The 21,259-nt window shown below is 43.0% G+C and overlaps 1 protein-coding gene across 1 annotated transcript in view; it reads right to left on the reverse strand.

Annotated features, from left to right (window-relative positions):
• LOC126213313 (serine/threonine-protein kinase Pink1, mitochondrial) overlaps positions 1 to 21,259 on the reverse strand; it is an 84,549-nt gene that overhangs the window by 13,824 nt on the left and 49,466 nt on the right. The window contains exons 6-7 of the mRNA XM_049940998.1: positions 17,069 to 17,267; positions 5,758 to 6,060 (exon numbers count right to left, since the gene is read on the reverse strand). Coding sequence (XP_049796955.1) covers positions 5,758 to 6,060; positions 17,069 to 17,267 — 502 coding nt within the window. The remainder of the gene's footprint in view (positions 1 to 5,757; positions 6,061 to 17,068; positions 17,268 to 21,259) is intronic.

Below are 21,259 nucleotides of genomic sequence, written 5' to 3' on the forward strand. Positions count from 1 at the left end.
ATGTGGAAGACTGGGTTAAGTGTTTACGCACGCTGAAAATATGCCAGAATAACTTTCCCTAGGAAGGCACTGAAGAAGTGTTTATTAAGCCTTTAGCTGATGTGGATGAGTTAACTCGTCATGCTCTGCCACTCCACAGGTGGCAAGGACATTTTTGTGTATCCCATTCTGTCAACCTCTCATTGTTGTGGACAAGTTACACTATGTGATCAAAAGTATCCGAACACCTGGCTGAAAATGACTCACAAGTTCGTGGTGCACTCCATCAGTACTGCTGAAATTCAATATGGTGTTGGCCCACCCTTAGCCATGATGAAAGCTTCCACTCTCACAGGCACACGTTCAATCAGGTGCTGGAAGGTTTCTTGGGGAATGGCAGTCCATTCTTCACAGAGTGCTGGACAGAGGAGAGGTATCGATGTCAGTCGGTGAGGCCTGGCACGAAGTTGGTTGGTGAAGTTGGTGTTCAACAACATCCCAAAGGTGTTCTATAAGATTCAGGTCAGGACTCTCTGAAGGTCAGCCCATTAAAGGGATGTTACTGTCGTGTAATCACTCTGCCGCAGGCCGTGCATTACGAACAGGTGCTCGATCGTGTTGAAAGAAGCAATCACCATCCCCGAATTGCTCTTCAACAATGGGAAGCAAGAAGGTGCTTAAATCATCAATGTAGGCCTGTACTGTGATAGTGCCACGGTTCAAATGGCTCTGAGCACTATGGGACTTAACATTTATGGTCATCAGTCCCCTAGAACTTAGAACTACTTAAACCTAACTAACCTAAGGACATCACACAACACCCAGTCATCAAGAGGCAGAGAAAATCCGTGACCCCGCCGGGAATCGAACCCGGTCGTGGGAAGAGAGAACGCTACCGCACGACCACAAGCTGCGGACGATAGTGCCTTGCAAAACAACAAGGGGTGCAAGCCCCCTCCATGAAAAACACAACCACACCGTAACACCACTGCCTCCGAATTTTACTGCCGGTACTACACATACTGGCAGATGATGTTCACCGGGCATTCGCCATACCCACACCCTGCCATCTGATTGCCACATTGTGTACCATAATTTGTCACTCCACACAACGTTTTTCCACTGTTCAATTGTCCAATGTTTACACTCCTTACCCCAAGCGAGGTGTCGTTTGGCATTTACTGCCACGATGTGTGGCTTATGAGCAGCCACTTGACCATAAAATCCAAGCTTTCAACCTCCCACCTAACTGTCCTAGTATTTGCAGTGGATCCTGATGCAGTTTGGAATTCCTGTGTGGTGTTCTGGATAGATGTCTACCTATTACACATTACGACCCTCTTCAACTGTCGGCGGTCTGTCAGTCAACAGATGAGGTCGACCTGTACGCTTTTGTGCTGTACGTGTCCCTTCATGTTTCCACTTCAGTATCACATCGGAAACAGTGGACCTAGGGATGTTTATCAGTGTGAAAATGTCACGTACGTACGTATGACAAGTGACACACAATCACCTGCCCATGTTCAAAGTCCGTGATTTCCGCAGAGCGCCCCATTCTGCTCTAAAGATGTCTAATGACTGCTGAGGTCGCTGATATGGAGTACCTGGCAGTAGGTGGCAGCACAATGCACCTAATATGAAAAGCATATGTTTTGGGGGGTGTCCAGATACTTTTGATCACATAGTGTACTTCCCTATCTCTGTCAATAAAAATGTTTTCAGTATTTATCATAGAACATATGCACTTCTTTCCATGCCATCACTTGCAAAAACCTCACTTCAATATCTTGAACTATTTATGAAAATGACGATTGTTATGATTACACAATACATGATGTGCAGATATAAAAATCAGTAACACAAGAACAAAATGAGACATTGTTCTGCTCTTAATTTTAAATAAAATTTCATTACCTTACCTACATTTCATACACTGCTATGTATGAGTTAAAAATCAACCATGTACAAAGTTTACTCAATGCATTTTTACCTCAGCAAATTCTTCAAAATTTCACACAATGTTTTACTTAATTTGATGCAGCACAGTAACTATAATTAATACTGAAAAGAAATTCACTCCCTTATTGAGCAAATGTATCAGACTGTTAGATGTGAAAAAATAGTTTTTTTTCACCTAATAGTTTTCTTAAATTGGACAATAAGTATTTTGTAGCAGTCAGAATGCCATCTCTCAGCACAGGTAGCAGCACTTATGAGCAGTACAGCCATAACATAGCCGCACTCAGTACGGAATGCAAGGAGCACGTCCGTAGCAGCAAAAGTGTTGAAAGCATCCTCACTGTTTCAAAGGGCCCTTTGATTAATGCAGGGAGTCTAACCTCGTACTTCTCCCCCTTCTTTTTGTCTCTGCTCAGCCATACCGATCTGCCCGTGTTGCCACTGCAAGGCGTGCACAATACCTCCAGCTCCCGTCCGATATTCGAGTACGAGTATAACTAGAGAGCAGCAAGTTAAGTATTTATCTTTTTCCATGTTTTCCTCATAGTACATTTCTTAAATTTTGTTTGTGTTTCTCTGTTTAAGATGATTAATCTCGTATTTTTGTAAGTGTAAATTCCCTCAGTCTGTAGCGCAATAGTTGCTCACTGAACAGCCAGCTACCGTATTTACTCAAATCTAAGCCGCACTTTTTTTCCGGTTTTTGTAATCCAAAAAACTGCCTGCGGCTTAGAATCGAGTGCAATGCAAGCGGAAGTTTTGAAAAATGTTGGTCGGTGCCGCCACAACTAACTTCTGCCGTCAAATATATGTAGCGCTACACAGGTATGCTTTGCAGGCATAAAGATAAATACTGGCACCAAAACCTCTGCATCAGTAAATAAATTTTAAAAAAGGTGGAAAACGAGCTTTTTTTTCTCCGCCCCGAGTTTCGCCCACTGCCTTTTCGTACACTATCCGACGAAGTAAATACAAATTCCGTATTGTTCATCTTCGAATGTAGCAGCATTTCAATGTACTACGAAAATCCGACTGGCAAGACTGTTTGGGATGTTTGTCAATATGGCCAACTCTATGTTCTGAATTTTGTCCTACCTGTTAGAGGAGATTGTTGCTAAAAGAAACTTTTATGAATTGTGAATCACATGCAGTATTCTCTTGACCATAAGATTAATATGAATATAAACATTTTGCCATGTAGTGTTTCGTATTTGCTGCTATCTCATTTAAATCCTGTCTGCCTAATAAATTACAAAACTAAAGTGAGACAACAGCAAACGCGGAAGAATATACATATCATGTCACGTTTATATTCGTATTATTCTTATGCCTAATAGTGATACAGTCAGAAATGAAGCAAGGCAATTGACTAGATTTTTAAATCTAAGGTGACTAATTTCTGTGCAGAATGTAATGCACTAAAGAGGCGCCTGCAAAGATTTTCAAACGAAGAAAAATTTTCGCTAAACTCTCATTCAGAACACCATCTATCATATGCAGTCTATTATTTGGTTCTTGTTGATCATTATCAAAGAAAGCAGCAGTGTAAGTAACAACAAATAGTGTCTTGCCATTGTTTCGCTAATAAGATGATTCCTCCCCCCCCCTCTCTCTCTTTTTTTTGTTTTTGTTTTTAATTGTAAGCGGTGGTAGTGCGCACAAAAGCAAGCCATGCCGCCAGCGGCGACAGGCTGTAAACACTCATTGTCAGAATGTGAAGAAACAATGCATGACACAGTACAGTAATGCATTTTCAGCTTAGAGCAGGGCTTCACAACATAAGTGCTCGCGGAGCAAGCTGTGAGCAGCAAGGCGCGAGCACGGAGCAGCGCGAGCACGCTACCCCCACTACCGGACCAGAGCGGAGAGTGGGGAGAGTCACGTGGGGCACACAGCAGCTGCCGCCATCAATGTAAATCCGCGGCCACCTGCAGGGATATCAGTCACAAATTATTATTGCGACAAATGAAACAAATAAAGGAGAATGTACAAGTGCCACATAATTTTATTAGCTTAGTGTATGCCTCTACATTCGTATTAATTTGTGAACTGTTACACAATAAAAGGTGTCACTGAAGTGTGGGATTCTCGGTTATCTTGTACTTTTTGCCCTTTACGATTGCGTCTATGTTCGGAGTAATTGTTCTTGTGCATTGTAAGCGCAGCGTGCAGTTTAAATTTCGATCAGACAATTCGTTTCTCAAGCGCGTCTTGTCACATTTCATTGCAGAGAACAGTTGTTCACAAACATACGTGGAACCGAACATTGATATTATTGTAGCCGCCAGTTTGTGCAAATGAGGAAATCTATCCTGAGGGAAGTGTCTGTAGAATTCCAAAATGTTTTTCTTGTTCTGAAAGTTGTCTCTGTATTCTCTGTCACACTGCAGGTCAATAATTTCTTGCTGCAGCTCAGGACGAATCTTTTAAATATTTGCTGAATATGGAGAGAACAGATCAAAATCACTGTCTAGTGCTGTCAGATCTCAAAAGCGCTGATCAACTAAACTATGTGAATAACGTTCACAGTCTTTGTGAACATCTTGCATGGATGATAATTTAGGAAAATGAGCTAGGTTTCCTGTTTCCAGCTGACTCACCCAAAGTGTGAATTTCATTTTAAAAGCTCGTATTCGATCTATGAAATGAGTAATTAGCAGATCTTTACCTTGTAGTAAAATGTTCAAAGCATTCAGATAGCTAGTTAAATCTGCTAAGAACGCGAGATCACATTCAAACGTGTGCGCGCATTTCCCCTCCCTCCCCACTCCGCGACCTTGCACCTGCTCGCGAGCACGTGCCTGAGCAGACGCGAGTACTCGCGCTCAAAACCGGCCAGTTGTTAAGCCCTGGCTTAGAGTGACGTAAACACCTATAGCAAAGAGCACGGCACTTATCAGATCAAAGAAAAATAAGCAATAAATTCAAACCAGACGAAGCACGTGAAAAAGGAAGGGTACCCGTATAAATACGGATGGAGCGCCTGACGCATAGCAATGGCTACCTGGTAAAGCTTAACTGCTAAGCTTACGACTGGAACCAAACTACTGTAGCTGTATCGTCATTCATTTGACCTAAATTGTGTCTCGTATTACAATGGACCAACTTTGTTTCGATTTGGAGGTGCGGCCTAAAGCCTTTCTCTCCCCTTGAATTTCGAGTCTCAAATTTCAGGTGCGGCTTAAGATTCGAGTGAGGCTTAGATTCGAGTAAATACGGTATATAGCTCATCAATGTATTAGCATCCATTGGTGACACATCAGGAAGGTTGTGAATTGCATGTCTAGAATTCTGTCTGTTTTTATAGTTCACTTCTTCTCTTAGTCATGCTAGGATGGCTAGGATGTGTGCATGTTGTGTGTGGACGCAGGAGGAGCTGGCCGCAGTTCGCGAACAGTTGAATGTGCTTTCGGCTTTTGGCTACAGCAGTCACCTTCATGCTGCTACCTCGGTGTGCAGAGGTGGCGAAGAATCTGGCGCATCGCACGGGAAACCTCAGGTGTCACTTGTTTTGCCCACAGGCTCTGCTTCCGGGGCACCTCCTAGTGCACCCAATGCGGTGGATCTGCCTTCGCAGCACGATGAGTGGCACATGGCAAAGTGTTTGCGTCATTTGAGGCCTTATTTTGTCATTTCAGACTTGTGTGACGGGTGCATTGCCAGCACGTCAGCAACCAGTTGTGGATTTAGAATACCAGACCATTCTGTTCGCATCCTCACTGTTTCAAATGGCTCTTTGATAAATGCAGGGAGTGCACCTCAGCCTAACAAGTGTAAGAGAAAAAAGGTGACACCATTCGGCCCGAGTTCGGTACAGACCTTGTGGGGCGCGCGCATGAGCAGGCCGGCCACGACGGCAGCGACGAGGGGCGGAACGTTGGCCGGCAGCGGAGGCAGCTGATCCTCGCGGTAGCTGCGGCTCTTCAGCGCCGGCAGCTCCTTTGTGGTCTCCCCTCCGCCTCCGTCGCCTCCTCCGCCACTTTCCGACTCGACTGTCGCCCAGTTCGAATAGAAGGGATTGCGGCCACCGCAGAACAGCTCGTACGCCAGGGCGCCGCACGCCCACGCGTCCGACTTGCGGTACGAGATGCTGGAGAACGGGCCTACCCTCGCGCAGGCCACCTGCGGGCAAAGAGAGACATTCGTTCCCACCTCACCGTACCAGACATACAGTAAAACGACAAAAATCAGGCAGAACACATCTAAAACAGTGTCTATCCAGAAAGTCACTTCTATTAGGTTATGAATAAAATACTTAAGTGGTTCCAGCAGATTTATTTGAAAAATATTAAAAATACATCTTCACGTGAGTAGCAGTCACACTGTTTTGATTATCACCTTTAAAATACTAAGTTATGTAATCAACTTTTTCAGTAAAAAACACGCACACACACACACACACACACACACACACACACACACACACAGCAAGCACACCTCACTCACACACCAATGCCAACTCCAGCAGCTTGGGTCAGAATGCAACTCACATGCGATGCAAGCAGCAGTCTGGAGGGAGCGGGGAGGGGGAAGGGAGGGGGAGGGGATAGTAGTGTACGGGTGGACAGGAGAGACGAACGCTGTCTGATGAACTGCGAAGGGACTAGACTACCAACAGGCACAGCGTCAGGACGTTGTGGGGCAAGGAGATGGAGGAGTGGGGAAAGACAGGTGAATGCATTGCAGAGGGCTGCAAATAAAGCATGTGGGAGATGTTTGTTTACATGTAAAAGTTGGCAGCCCCGGTACAGAGCAAAATCCCCGCGTCGTAATATAGTATCGAGCTCCAAAGCAATATGTCACATCCACTGATAAAGGATAGTTCATTTTGGCTTCACTAGGCACTTCAGTAATGTACTGGGCCACAGAGATTTCACTGGGTACCAGGACTGCCAACGTGTAACTGCTAGTAAACAAAAAAATTATTATGTAACTCACTTTTTGCAAGTGGATAATTACAGAAATGACATCAACACCTGCTGCAGCTCAATTTCTTCTTTAGTGTGCCATAGGTTTGGGTTAAACATCATTATCCAAAACGGATTTTTGTTGACAGCAAGCATTACGTACGTAACATGTCAAAAATATAATATTTGTACATAACGTTTAGTCATACAGAGGCAAATGCTTGCAGTGTCAATTACAGACAACAATCCATGCATCTATCTATGCATGACTAATGGTATTACATTAAAAAAACATTTTTGACATTTTTTTCATATGTAACTGATAGCAAAAATCTGAGCTGAGTAATGGTATTTAGCTAAAATCGCTCATGCAATTAAATTAGGGATAAACTGAACAGCAGCTTAAGGTGCTGCACATTGTCATTTCTACAACTTAAAAATGCTGTGCAAAATAATCAACAAAAAATATTTTGGTGATTATTTATATACTTTAATGACTTTAGGCACAGAAAGGAAGTTTAGAGGTCCTGTGGAAGATTATACAGCCCACAAGAGAACAAACAAGAATGGCGAGAGATTAGTGGACCTGTTTAGGAGACACAAGATGAGAATAATGACCACCCATTACAAAGCTGAGGCAAGCAAGAAAACAACGTGGGTCAGCCCTGGAAACTGGAGTGGGGAAAAACAGCTAGACCATGTAGCAATCTGTGACAAGAATCACAGAGAGATTATGAACACGAAAGCAAGGAAAAATAGCAGGACGGAATCAGATCACTACCTTGTCGAGATAAAGTGCAGATGGATACACGACAGAGCAAGGAAACGTAGGACCGTAAACACTCACAGAATCGACCTAGATCTGAAAAAACACAGAGCAGCAGAGCAGAGTATGCAAAGAGAATGGTAATTCAGAGTGACTGGAGGGGAGAGAGAGAGAGAGAGAGAGAGAGAGAGAGAGAGAGAGAGAGAGATGATGATGATGATGATGATTATGATGATGGAAGAAGAGGCAGTGTGACAGGCTCCTAATAACAAGAAAAGGAAGCACGAGTGGTGGACGGATAAATGTGAGAATGCAGTTGAGACCAGGAGAAAAGCACGGATGAAATGGCAATCCAATAAAAAGCGAGAAGACTGGCCGAACTTCCACAATGTGAGAAAAATTGCTAGCAAAACGATCATAAATGCCAAGAGAAGTAGATGGAATGAGAAACTTGAAGGAAACACAGATTTCAAGAAACACAAATCTTGAGTCTTTTTCAGAGAAATGAATAGCAGAAGTAACGGGTTCAGGGCGAAAGAATCTTTCATAATAGGACACAATGGCACAATAAAAATTGCGCTAGAAAGAGGTGTGCGAGGAAATGGCTAGGTATTTTAGGGGTTTTCTGAATGCAGAATCACCGGCAGTGAAGTGGACACACTTACGCTCTAGGGATGAAAGTCAGGATACTCTAGACAATGCATCCACCAGGGCAGAAGTAGCAGAGGCAATTAAAAACCTCAAAAATATCAAGGCATCAGGCAATGATGGTATCTGTGCTGATGAGATCAAGTGGTGTGGGCCTGAAATAGAAAGAAGTATGTACTATATATGACGGGTATCTGGAGTAATAAGAAAATACCCATAGACTGAAAAGAAGCCACTACACAGGAAAGGTGACAAGAAAGTAGTGGATAACTACAGGGGCCTCTCTCTCTTAAACATAGGGTACACTGTTTTGTCGAGAATCTTGCTGAGCAAAGTTTAAGAACAACTGGGGCTGACAATACGAGCATACCAGTGTAGCTTTAAAAATGGAGGAACTGTATACAGAACAGATATTTGGAATAGAAAGATAATAGAACACAGACACAGGAAAGGAAAAGAGACAATAGTGACATTCGTGGACTTCCAGAAGGCCTACAATTCAGTTGACAGAAGAGCTCTGCTGGATGTGTTAAAAGATCAGGCACCGCAGTACGCTGTCAGACAGTTTCGAAATAATAACAGGAGTCCGGCAAGGGAATGGACTGTCACCAATTTTATTTAACCTGGTTTTGGACAAAGTAGTGAAACAGTGGAGACAACTAAATAGTAACATGAAGATCAGAGGTGTGCAAATAGGGTACAAGGTCAAACATAATGCAACAGTGGGCTGCCCGGCATTCGCAGCTTACACGGCACTCTTAAACGAGACAGAAGAGGAGGCAAAGACAGCACTAAAAAATCTAGTCTAAACAGCAGAAAAGGTCGGACTCAAGATTGCATATAAGAAGACCGAGAAATTGAACACTGAGTCTGACTGGAATTTTCGTTATTTGGTGGAGGAGATAAATGGTGGCGCAGTAGACAGGGCACAGCTTTTGCAGAAGCTTCGGTATGTGAATATATGGCAAAAAAATCTGTCACGGAATGCCAAATTGCGACATTACACAGCAACTGTAAGAAATGCTGCTCTGTATGCATTAGAAATGATCAAACCTTGTATACAGTTAGAGAAGAAGGAGCAGAGAATTTTGGGAGACATATGGGGCACCAGAAAACATGGGGGTATCCGGATACACAGAACACGACAGGAACTGTATGAAAATGTGAACCCATACTGAGCAAGATACGCAAGAGGTGGTTACGATTTGTTGGGCACATCAAGAGGATGGACGAGGAGAGGTCGACTAAGAAGATATAGAATGCAACCTGTCACACGGGAAACAACTGGGTGAAGGAAGTCAGAGATGACTAAGGCTGTAGGAATAAAAAAAAAAAAAGGAATCTGCAGGCATAAGTACAGGACAGGGACAAGTATAAAGGGTTGATGGACAATCACAGGTGGCCGGACACCAAAATCAAAGTTTTCTTTACAGAAGAAGAAAGGAACAGAAGAAGAAAGGAACAGAAGAAGCGAGAGAATGAAGAGGTATTGGGAGAAAGAAGATGGGCAAAACAAGCCTCACGTTATCCTGAAAGGTCCTAATGAAGCAGAAGAAGAAGAAGAATACTTTATGACTGCTCATCATATATTCTCTCATTTTGTTTGGGCACATATCTGTAGTGTGATTCAGGACCTCCAACTGTCAGAGGGAGTTTACGAGTGATGCCCAAGTGCGAAAGTGTGTACATTTACCTTAGAGCCACCAGTCTCTTGTCTTCAAGCTAAGCTGGGGAGTATTTATCAACAACTTGGATGCACAGCCTTTATAACCATTTTGGAGCAAGTCGTAACATCTGTGTTGGTTGATACAAATAATATACTCTGTGCTTCCCACTTTAATAATCGTGACAGCATATTGTATACATAAAAGGATACATATAAAGAACTTTGCACATAAGGTGAATGTCAAAAAAGAAGTTATAAGATGATGTTCAATAAAATTAAAGCAAGGTTGATGAATGTACTCAAATTTTGCTATTTGGGAAGTAGAATAACAGACGACAGCAGAAGTACAGACAGAATTTGTTAACATTGGAGAAAAATTTAAATGTTGGAATGTATTTTCTGAAGCTTTCATCTAGAGTGTAATCCTATTTGGAAAAGAAGTATTGATAATAAACACCTCATACTGTAAGAGAATAGAAGCTTTTCAAATACAGCACTACAGAAGAATGCACAACTTTAGAGGGATAGGTAACGAGACGTTACTGTACGAGGTGTGAGCAAAAAGCAAGAGTAATTTTCAAGAATCTTTATTTACTCATCAATATCAACTTTATCCCCTTCAAAGTAATCCCCTTAGATATATTACACTAGTGCCAGCGTTTTCCTTCAATCGTCGAAACACTTCTGGAACTCCTATTTCGTTATTGTGTTCACATCCTTCAGTGATTCTGTTTTTATTACATTAAAGGTGGCGAAATGACGTCCTTTCACGGTTCCCTTCAGCCACAGGAATAGAAAGAAGTCATAGGGGGGGCACATCCTGCAAGTACAGCAACTTAGACACCAGATTACTGTGGCTGGGTGAGCACTTAGAAATGATGGGTGACCATCCAATCTGTGACACAATAAAATCTCCCATCCAACACTGTGGGAAGGAGCCCTGACAACAAACAAAACCTTAAAACACTAAGTACAATGAAATTTTTACCCTGCAGCGGAGTGTGCGCAGATATGAAACTTCCTGGCAGACTAAACCTGTGTGGCGACCGAGACTTTAACTCACAGACCTTTGCCTTTCGCAGACAAGTGCCCTACCGACTGAGCTACACAAGCACGACTCACGACCAGTCCTCACAGCGCATATCAACACACACTCTGCTGCAGAGTGAAAAATCTCATCCTGGAAATATCCCCCATGCTGTGGCTAAGCCATGTCTCCACAATATCCTTTCTTACGAGAGTGCTTGTTCTGCAAGTTTCACAAGAGAGCTTCTGTGAAGTTCTGAAGGTAGGAGACGAGGTACTGGCAGAAGTAAAGCTGTGAGGAAGGGCACGAGTCGGGCTCGGGTAGCTCAGATGGTAGAGCACTTGCCCGCCAAAGGCAAATGTACGGAGTTCGAGTCTCGGTTCGGCACACAGTTTTAATCTGCCAGGAAGTTTCATATTACTTTTCATAGGTATGTGAATACTTTTAGATGTATGTTAATAAATTTGCCTGATGATTATGTCTACAACTTGATAATATAATGAATGTGCATTTAATTGAAGGTTCCCACTTTCAAAACCACAAATTTTAGAAAAATGGTCAAATACTGTCAGGAGATAAGGTTTTAGCCTGACAGAACACAATTTTCTGTAGGTTTTAGACTGACAGAACACAATTTTCTACGTTAGGAAAAATTCGAGTGAAGTCACTTCCTTGCAAAGTATATAAATTGCAGTAAATTGCAGAAGCCTGAAAGATGGTGCTGTTCCATCTGTCTATGATATACCTTTTGCATTCCTTGCGTTTATGTTTTCATTTTCTTCAAAGGCAAAGAGAAAATGTGAAGCGATAGCCCAGCTTAGAGCCTGTGCCTACCGTCATGTATTTTTTTTATTATTTTCAAATGGGGGCGTGGGGGGGGGGGGGGGGGGGAACCACAAGATGTTTTTCTCGTTCCTCGGTAAGAGGAAGGACTCACTGTTAATGAACGAAAGTAGACGAACTTTATTTGAGAGCATAATCGGCGGTAGCCATTTTGGTTGTGAGAATAAGTTAAAAGTCTGCATTTTTTATGTGCATCAAAGGAAGAATATAATACAGGGCGTGGCGCGGGAACTTCCTTATTTGAAACACGTGGCACACGGCAACTGTCACTCATCGTCGTGTGGGTTTCAGAGCAATCAAAAGTGCGAGACTTAACGTTTTCTTTAAGGTTAGTTTAGTAGCAATCAAGCAGTGGGCATACATCACACCTGCAGGTCGTGTCCCTCATGGGAAATCAACTGTTATGTGGGCAGACACCTTTATGAATACTGGAAGTGTGCAGAAAAAGAAACCCGGACCTTCAAGAATCACCAGAATGCCTGAAAACAGCGAGAGGGTAAGGACATCGATTTTGAATTCCCCCAAGCGATCTGCGCGCAAACACGCAGCTGCCCTTGCAATTTCTGAACTCACAGTGAGACAAATTCTTCACAAACAGTTGAAATTTCATCAGTATAAATTGTGCACACACTTACATACGTGATTTTTTTTCACGTAAAAATGTGTGTGAAGCCTTGATCAATGAACTGCCTCATGATGCCTTAGTGTTGTTCAGCAACGAGGTACAATTTCATTTGTCTGGCTGCTCGAATAAATAAAATGTGCACTATTCGAGTGGCACGAACCCCCGAGAACTTCATGAGCAGCCCCTGCATACAGAACGTGTGACTGTTTGGTGTGGACTATCTAAAGTCGGCATTTTTGGCCCACGGTTTTTCGAAGCGAATGAGAAGGCAGTGATGATCACTTTTGAGCATTACGTTCCGGTGACTGAACAGTTATTTCTTCCAGAACATGAAGAAATGGATGTGGGTGACGTCCACTTCCAACAAGATTGCGCCACAGCTCACACGGCACGAACATCAATGACGACATTGCACAAACAGTGGCCAGCACGCTCGCCAGATTTTGCACCGTGTGACTTTTTCTTACGCGGCTATCTGAAATCCTCGGTGTATACCGATCGTCCGCAGACCCTGGCTGAGCTACTGAACAATATTCATGTCACCGTTGCCAACATTGATAGAGACGTGTTGGAAAAAGTGGAGCGGAACTTCCAATTTCAACTCGCCAAATGCATTGAGCAGAACGGAGACCACCCTCAAGATATCATTTTCAAAACGTAATAGAACAAAACTTTAGATGTTACTCTTTGGACAGAAAGAGAGCATACTCTTTCAAATCCTGAAGGTGACAAACATATGGAGCAAAAGGCTATTTACAATTTGTACAGAAACGAGATGGCAGTTATAAGAGTCGAAGGGTATGTAACGGAAGCAGTGGTTGGGAAGGGAGGGAGACAGGGTTGTAGCCTATCCCCGATGTTATTCAATCTGTATATTGAGCAAGCAGATTCAGAAGGATGTAGGCTGCAGTACGTACTGGGAGATGAAGAAACTTGCACAGGATAGAGTAGCATGGAGAGCTGCATCAAACCAGTCTCAGGACTGAAAATCACAATAACAACAAGGAAGATCCCGCGCCACACCCTGTATTATTTTACTAACTGAAAGGCTGTACGAGTCATCATTCCAAGTAGTACTGTAATATACGGAAGGCCAGGAAGGTTGCCTGTGCACTTCGGAGTTTTCACGAATACCTGATTACGACATTACGAAGGACACGGTCGAGATCTTGTAGGTGGATACGGCAATTGGACGCAGTATTATTAATTGTTAAGCATAAATCTACAACAAGACTGTTTTGCTTATGTGGAACTAATATGAAAAGATTCTTTACCCATGTACTGGCACAGCTCAGCTTACTGTGCTTGCCCGACACACCGGAAAATTAATCTCATTATTTCCATATATATAAACTTTATTTCTTATTATATTATATGTCTTATGTCCCGAACCATAAACAGCAGATCACAAGTTGTTTTTGTAAACCGTACGACCGGTATTTTGTTTTAAGCATGAGTTTACCACCACAATGACTGATATTCGAACTGTCCGCTGTTCACTACAGACCACTTACGGGACTGCGGGGTGTTGTGCAAAACACACTGAATAAAAACATGCCATATTGACACCTACGTTCACATCACTGACGTACGAGTGGCTCCTCGAAACTTACGTGAAAGCCACGTGTCGACAGGCAACGTGCCAGTCTGATGCTCCCACGGCTATTTCCTGAACTTGTTGCGGTCAGGAGCAGGTAAGCCACGGTCGCTCCAAAGCTTTCACTGATGGCAGCTTATGTGGAGGGAGGAGAGTTAAAAATCTTGGGATGAGACTAAGATACGAAAACAGTGAGCAGGTTCAGACGGAGGTAGGTCGCAGTAGTTATAGTATGTGATCAGAAGTATCCGGACACCTGGCTGAAAATGACTTACAAGTTTGTGCCACCCTCCATCGGTAATGCCAGAATTCGATACGGTGTTGGCCCACCCTTAGTCTGGATGATAGCTTCGACTCTCACAGGCATACATTCAATCAGGTGCTGGAAGGTTTCTCGGGGAATGGCAGCCCATTCTTCGAGGAGTGCTGCACGGAGGAGAGGTATCGATGTCGGTCGGTGAGGCCTGGCACGAAGCCGGCGTTCCAAAACATCCCAAAGGTGTTCTATAGGATTCAGGTCAGGACTCTGTGCAGGCCAGTCCATTACGGGGATGTTATTGTTGTGTAACCACTCTGCCACAGGTTGTGCATTACGAACAGGTGCTCGATCAGGTTGGAAGATGCAATCGTCATCCCCGAATTGCTCTTCAACAGTGGGAAGCAAGAAGGTGCTTGAATCATCAGTGTAGGCCTGTGGTGTGATAGTGCCAAGCAAAACAACAAGTGGTGCAAGTCCCCTCCATGAAAAACGCGATACACCATAACACCACTGCCTCCGAATTTCACTGTCGGCACTACACACGCAGGCAGATGACGTTCACCGGGCATTCGCCATACCCACACCCTGCCATCGGAACGCCACATTTTGTAACGTGATTTGTCACTCCACACAACATTTTTCCACTGTTCAACAGTCCAATGTTTATGCTCCTTACACCAAGCAACGCGCCATTTGGCATTTAAGCGCACGATGTGTAGCTTATGAGCAGCTGCTCGACCATGAAATCCAAGCTGTCTCACCTCCCGCCTAACTGTCATAGTACTTGCAGTGGATACTTATGCAGTTTGGAATTCCTGTGTGACGGTCTGGATAGATGTCTGCCTATTACACATTACAACCCTCTTCAATCGTCTGCAGACTGTCAGTCGACAGACGAGGTCGGCCTGTACGCTTTTGTGCGGTACGTGCCCCTTCACGTTTCCACTTCACTATCACATCAGAAACTGTGGACCTAGGGATGTTTAGGAGCGTGAAAATGTCACATACATACGTATGGCAAGTGACACCCAATCACTTGACCACATTCAAAGTCCGTGAGTTCTTCAGAGCGCCTATTATGCTCTCTTATGATGTATAATAACTACTGGGGTCGCTGATATGGAGTATCTGGTAGTAGGTGGCAGTACAATGCACATAATACGAAAATCGTATGTTTTTGGGGGTGTCCGGATATTTGGAGATGATGAGGATCGCACAAGTTCGAGTAGTGTGAAGAGCTGCATCAAACCAATCTCCAAACTAAACACAGACAGCAAAATCGTCATCAAACCGTTGTTGTGGTCTTCAGTCCTGAGACTGGTTTGATGCAGCTCTCCATGCTACACTATCCTGTGCAAGCTTCTTCATCTCCAAGTAACTACTGCAACCTACATCCTTCTGAATCTGCTTAGTGTATTCATCTCTTGGTCTCCCTCTATGATTTTTACCCTCCACACTGCCCTCCAATGCTAAATTTGTGATCCCCTGATGCCTCAGAACATGTCCTACCAACTGGCCCCTTCTTCTAGTCAAGTTGTGCCACAAACTCCTCTTCTCCCCAATTCTATTCAATACCTCCTCATTAGTTATGTGATCTACCCATCTAATCTTCAGCATTCTTCTGTAGTGCCACATTTTGAAAGATTCTATTCTATTCTTGTCCAAACTATTTATCGTCCATGTTTCACTTCCATACATGGCTACACTTCATACATACTTTCAGAAATGACTTCCTGACACTTAAATCTATACTCGATGTTAACAAATTTCTCTTCTTCAGAAACGCTTTCCTCGCCATTGCAGTCCACATTTTATATCCTCTCTACATCGACGATCATCAGTTATTTTGCTGTCCAAACAGCAAAACTCCTTTACTACTTTAAGCGTCTCATTTCCTAATCTAATTCCGTCAGCATCGGCCAATTTAATTTGACTACATTCCATTATCCTCGTTTTGCTTTTGTTGATGTTCATCTTATATCCTCCTTTCAAGACACTGTCCATTCCGTTCAACTGCTCTTCCAATTCCTTTGCTGTTTCTGACAGAATTACAATGTCATTGGCGAACCTCAAAGTTTTTATTTCTTCTCCACGGATTTTTAATTCCTACTCCAAATTTTTCTTTTGTTTCCTTCACTGCTTGCTCAATATACAGATTGAATAGCATCGGGGAGAGGCTACAACCCTGTCTCACTCCCTTCGCAACCGCTGCTTCCCTTTCGTGCCCCTCGACTCTTATAACTACCATCTGGTTTCTGTACAAATTGTAAATAGCCTTTCGCTCCCTGTATTTTACCCCTGTCAACTTCAGAATTTGAAAGAGTATTCCAGTCAACATTGTCAAAAGCTTTCTCTAAGTCTACAAATGCTAGAAACGTAGGTTTGCCTTTCCTTAATCTTTCTTGTAAGGTAAGTCTTAAGGTCAGTATTGCCTCACGTGTTCCAACATTTCTACGGAATCCAAACTGATCTTCCCCGAGGTCGGCTTCTACAAGTTTTCCATTCGTCTGTAAAGAACTCGCGTTGGTGTTTTGCAGCCGTGACTTATTAAACTGATAGTTCGGTAATCTTCGCATCTGTCAACACCTGCTTTCTTTGGGATTGGAATTATTATATTCTTCTTGAAGTCTGAGGGTATTTCGCGTGTCTCATATATCTTTCTCACCAGATGGTAGAGTTTTGTCAGGACTGGCTCTCCCAAGGCCATGAATTAATGGATTAAAAAACCACTGTAGACACAGCTCACACTCTTAATAGGGAAGTAAATAGCCAGTAGGCAGTAGGAAAGTTACCTCCGGTGCCATGAGTGCAGTGTTGCCGCCACGGTCCGTCTCTGCAGAGTGGTACGGCATAGACAGGCCGTGGTGGGCGTCGGCCAGGCAGCACCCGAAGTCTGTGACGGCGAGCAGCGGGCAGGGCGGCTCCTCCTCCACCCCCTCCCCATCCTCCGGACCCAGCAGTGTCAGCAGCAGGTTGTCACTCTTCAGGTCCCTGCCAAACACTTCTGTTCAGCTAGTCCATCTCTCTCTCTCTCTCTCTCTCTCTCTCTCTCTCTCTCTCTCTCTCTCTCTCTCTCTCTCTCACACACACACACACACACACACACACACACACACACACACACACACAGTCAACAGGAATGTAAATAATTAGAGCTTCAATTTTCTGTGAGCAGTAGAATGGCCACAAGAATGCACTAGTGCTATTCATGTTTAATGTTGCCAACAGACCTGGTAGGTTATGCGGGGTGGTCACAAATTCCCATTACAAACTTCTAGAACTTGCACAGGAGAATGAGTACTGTATTTACTCGAATCTAAGCTGCACTCTAATCTAAGCCACACCTGAAAATTGAGACTCAAAATCGAGGGAAAAAGATTTTCCCGAATCCAAGCCGCACCTGAAATTTGAGACTCTAAATTCGAGGGGATAGGAAAGTTTTAGACCGCACCTCCAAATCGAACAAAAGCTTAACAGTTAAGCTTTACTAAGTAGCCATTGTTATGTGTCAGGCGCTCTGTCCTTATTTGTACGTGTACCCTTTCTTTTTCGCGTGCTTCGTCTGGTTTGAATCGATTGCTTATTTTGCTTTGATCTGATAACTGCCATTCACTTTGTTATAGGTGTTTACAGCAAAGGACTTGGAAGAGCAGTTGAATGGAATGGACAGTGTCTTGAAAGGAGGATATAATATGAACATCAACAAAAGCAAAACGAGGATAATGGAATGTAGTCTAATTAAGTTGGGTGATGCTGAGGGAATTAGATTAGAAAATGAGACACTTGAAGTAGTAAAGGAGTTTTGCTATTTGGGGAGCAAAATAACTGATGATGGTCGATGTAGAGAGGATATAAAATGTAGACTGGCAATGGCAAGGAAAGCGTTTCTGAAGAAGAGAAATTTGTTAACATCGAGTATAGATTTAAGTGTCAGGAAGTCGTTTCTGAAAGTATTTGTATGGAGTGTAGCCATGTATGTAAGTGAAATGTGGACAATAAATAGTTTGGACAAGAAGAGAATAGGAGCTTTCGAAATGTGGTGCTACAGAAGAAAGCTGACGATAAGATGGGTAGATCATGTAACTAATGAGGAGGTATTGAATAGAATTGGGAAGAAGAGGAGTTTGTGGCACAACTTGACTAGAAGAAGGGATCGGTTGGTAGGACATGTTCTGAGGCATCGAGGGATCACCAATTTAGTACTGGAGTGCAGCGTGGAGGATAAAAATCGTAGAGGGAGACCGAGAGATGAATACACCAAGCAGATTCAGAACGATGTAGGCTGCAGTAAGTACTGGGAGATGAAAAAGCTTGCACAGGATAGAGTAGCATGGAGAGCTTCATCAAGACCAGAACAACAACAACAACAACAACAACAACAACAACAACAACGTCACTCTAAGCTGAAACTGCATTATTTTAATGTGTCATGCATTGTTTGTTGCATTCTGATAATGAGTGTTTACGACCTGTCGCCGCTCGCGGCACGGCTTGCTTTTATGCACGCTACCGAGTCTTACAATTAAAAAAAAAAAAAGGAATTGTCTCATAAGCAAAACAATGGCAAGAGACTGCTATTTGTTGTTACTTACACTGCTGCTTTCTTGGATGATGATCAACAAGAACCAAATAATAGACTGCATACGATAGAAGATGTCCTGAAGGAGAGTTTAGCGAAAAATTTTCTCCGTTTGAAAATCTTTGCGGACGTCGCTTTAGTACATTACATTCTGCACAGAAATTAGAGTCATCTTAGATTTAAAAATCTAGCCAGTTGCCGTGCTTCATTTCTGTCTGTATCACTATTCAGCATAAGAATAATACGAATGTAAACATGACACGATATGTCTACTCTTCCGCGTTTGCTGTTGTCTCACTCTAGTTTCGCAGTTTATTAGGCAGACAGGATTTACATGAGATAGCAGCAAACACGAAAGAATACATGGCATAATGTTTACATTCTTCTACCTTTTCTTTTAATTTATTTACTGACGCAGAGGTTTTGGCGCCAGTATTTATCTTTGTGCCGGCAAAGCACGCCTGCGTAGCGCTACATATATTCGACGGGAAAAGTTAGTTGTGGCGGCACCTACCAACATTTTTCAGAACTTCCACTTACTTTGCACTCGATTCTAAACCGCAGGTGGTTTTTTGGATTACAAAAACCGGGAAAAAAGTGCGGCTTAGATTCGAGTAAATACGGTACATAATATTTTGAATTGGAACCAATGTCCAGAAACGTACCCTTCCCATTCCACAACAGTTTCAAATCAGATGTGTAATCTATACGTTTATGCTTGAGCAACTGAATTAGGCACAACACAATACAATTATTAGGTAACAATTCAATGGGAACATAACAAAACATCCATTTATCACTTAAGCACATTTATTTGTATTACCACTTAAAACTTGTGTGTTTCCATTATTCCAAAACAAAATAGAACCCAGCATACTGCACATAAGGAACAACACCGATGCACTACGAAAGCTGTTCAATGTGGGAACCACCGACATCATTAGAGACATTTTACGTACAAAGCGTGTTCTGGTACACTCTCCATCCCATCTGGTGTCTCCAGTTACTAGAGCAGCAGCCAGAACTCGTGCCGGCAGATATTTGTGCGATGGCACGCTCTATTGCAGAAAATGTTTGCGATACAGCTCACAAACAATTCTTCCGTTCCCTCGAGCTCCACTATATGTGAGGAGTGTACCTGTCTAGTCTGAAAACGTGTACTGGGCCACTTTTCTGCATTGGAGATGCACAGGCATCGAATAGGTCTCGCAGCGAGGCAGACGTGTTGCCAAAATGTCGCGAACATCGGTAGTCAATTACTAGCCATGAACAATGTTGTGAACTCAGTGTAAACGCGCCTTTAGACAGAAACTAAAAACATTCATCGAGATCCACAGGTCCTCGTAGCGGAAACGTCCCAGTCACTAATAGATGATCAAATATGTAGTTATTACCAACAACTACTGTGAATCACAGACCACATTTTTCGATTTAAAAGGAAAGCAGGGGGAATTAACTGCAGAAGAAATCACAAAAGCTTGACTTTATTGCACGAAGATGGAGAATGTGCCACTATGCAGAGTATCAAAAATAGTGTCTCTCAACCCATTTTTGGAGGTTGTTTACAATACGCCCAGTTAACCATGGAAGAAGGACACCCACTTATTCTAAGATGGAAATTACCATTTCACAGAGCTTTTAATCCTGTGCGCATGCCCCCACAGACACAAGCAGACATTGCTGCTTGTGTCTGTTTATGTGCGGATGGATATGTGTGTGTGCGCGCGCGAGTGTATACCTGTCCTTTTTCCCCCTAAGGTAAGTCTTTCCGCTCCCGGGATTGGAATGACTCCTTACCCTCTCCCTTAAAACCCACAACCTTTCGTCTTTCCCTCTCCTTCCCTCTTTCCTGATGAGGCAACAGTTTGTTGCGAAAGCTTGAATTTCGTGTGTATGTTTGTGTGTCTAACGACCTGCCAGCACTTTCGTTCGGTAAGTCACATCATCTGTGTTTTTAGATATATTTTTCCCACGTGGAATGTTTCCCTCTATTATATTCATATTTATTTGGTTATGTTTTTGAACTTCCACTGCTATGAGAGTGAATCCTGAATCCTTCCTAGTCATGCTGACAAAATTTTATGAATTTATTTCTAAAAGTATAGACAGGGGAAATTAAAATGTCCTGTGGTGCCTCTCCTGCACCAAGTCTGCCCGTTTGACGTCCTACCCCCCTTAACTGTTAAAATACAGTGATCAATAATTTTATTTGATTTGGTACACAATATGGGCAGAATGTAAAATATGGGCTAAGTAGAAAATTTTTTGAGACGTCAAAACAGTTCCTTTTGCACAAAGCGAGCACTGCAAACTGTTATTCTTCTCAACTTATTGCTGATATATAGTTGTAAGGAACTGGTAGATGTGTGGCAAATTTTATCGAATGAGAAACACCTTGCATTCA

This window comes from Schistocerca nitens, chromosome 11, assembly GCF_023898315.1.
Source record: "Schistocerca nitens isolate TAMUIC-IGC-003100 chromosome 11, iqSchNite1.1, whole genome shotgun sequence".
NCBI lineage: Eukaryota > Metazoa > Arthropoda > Insecta > Orthoptera > Acrididae > Schistocerca > Schistocerca nitens.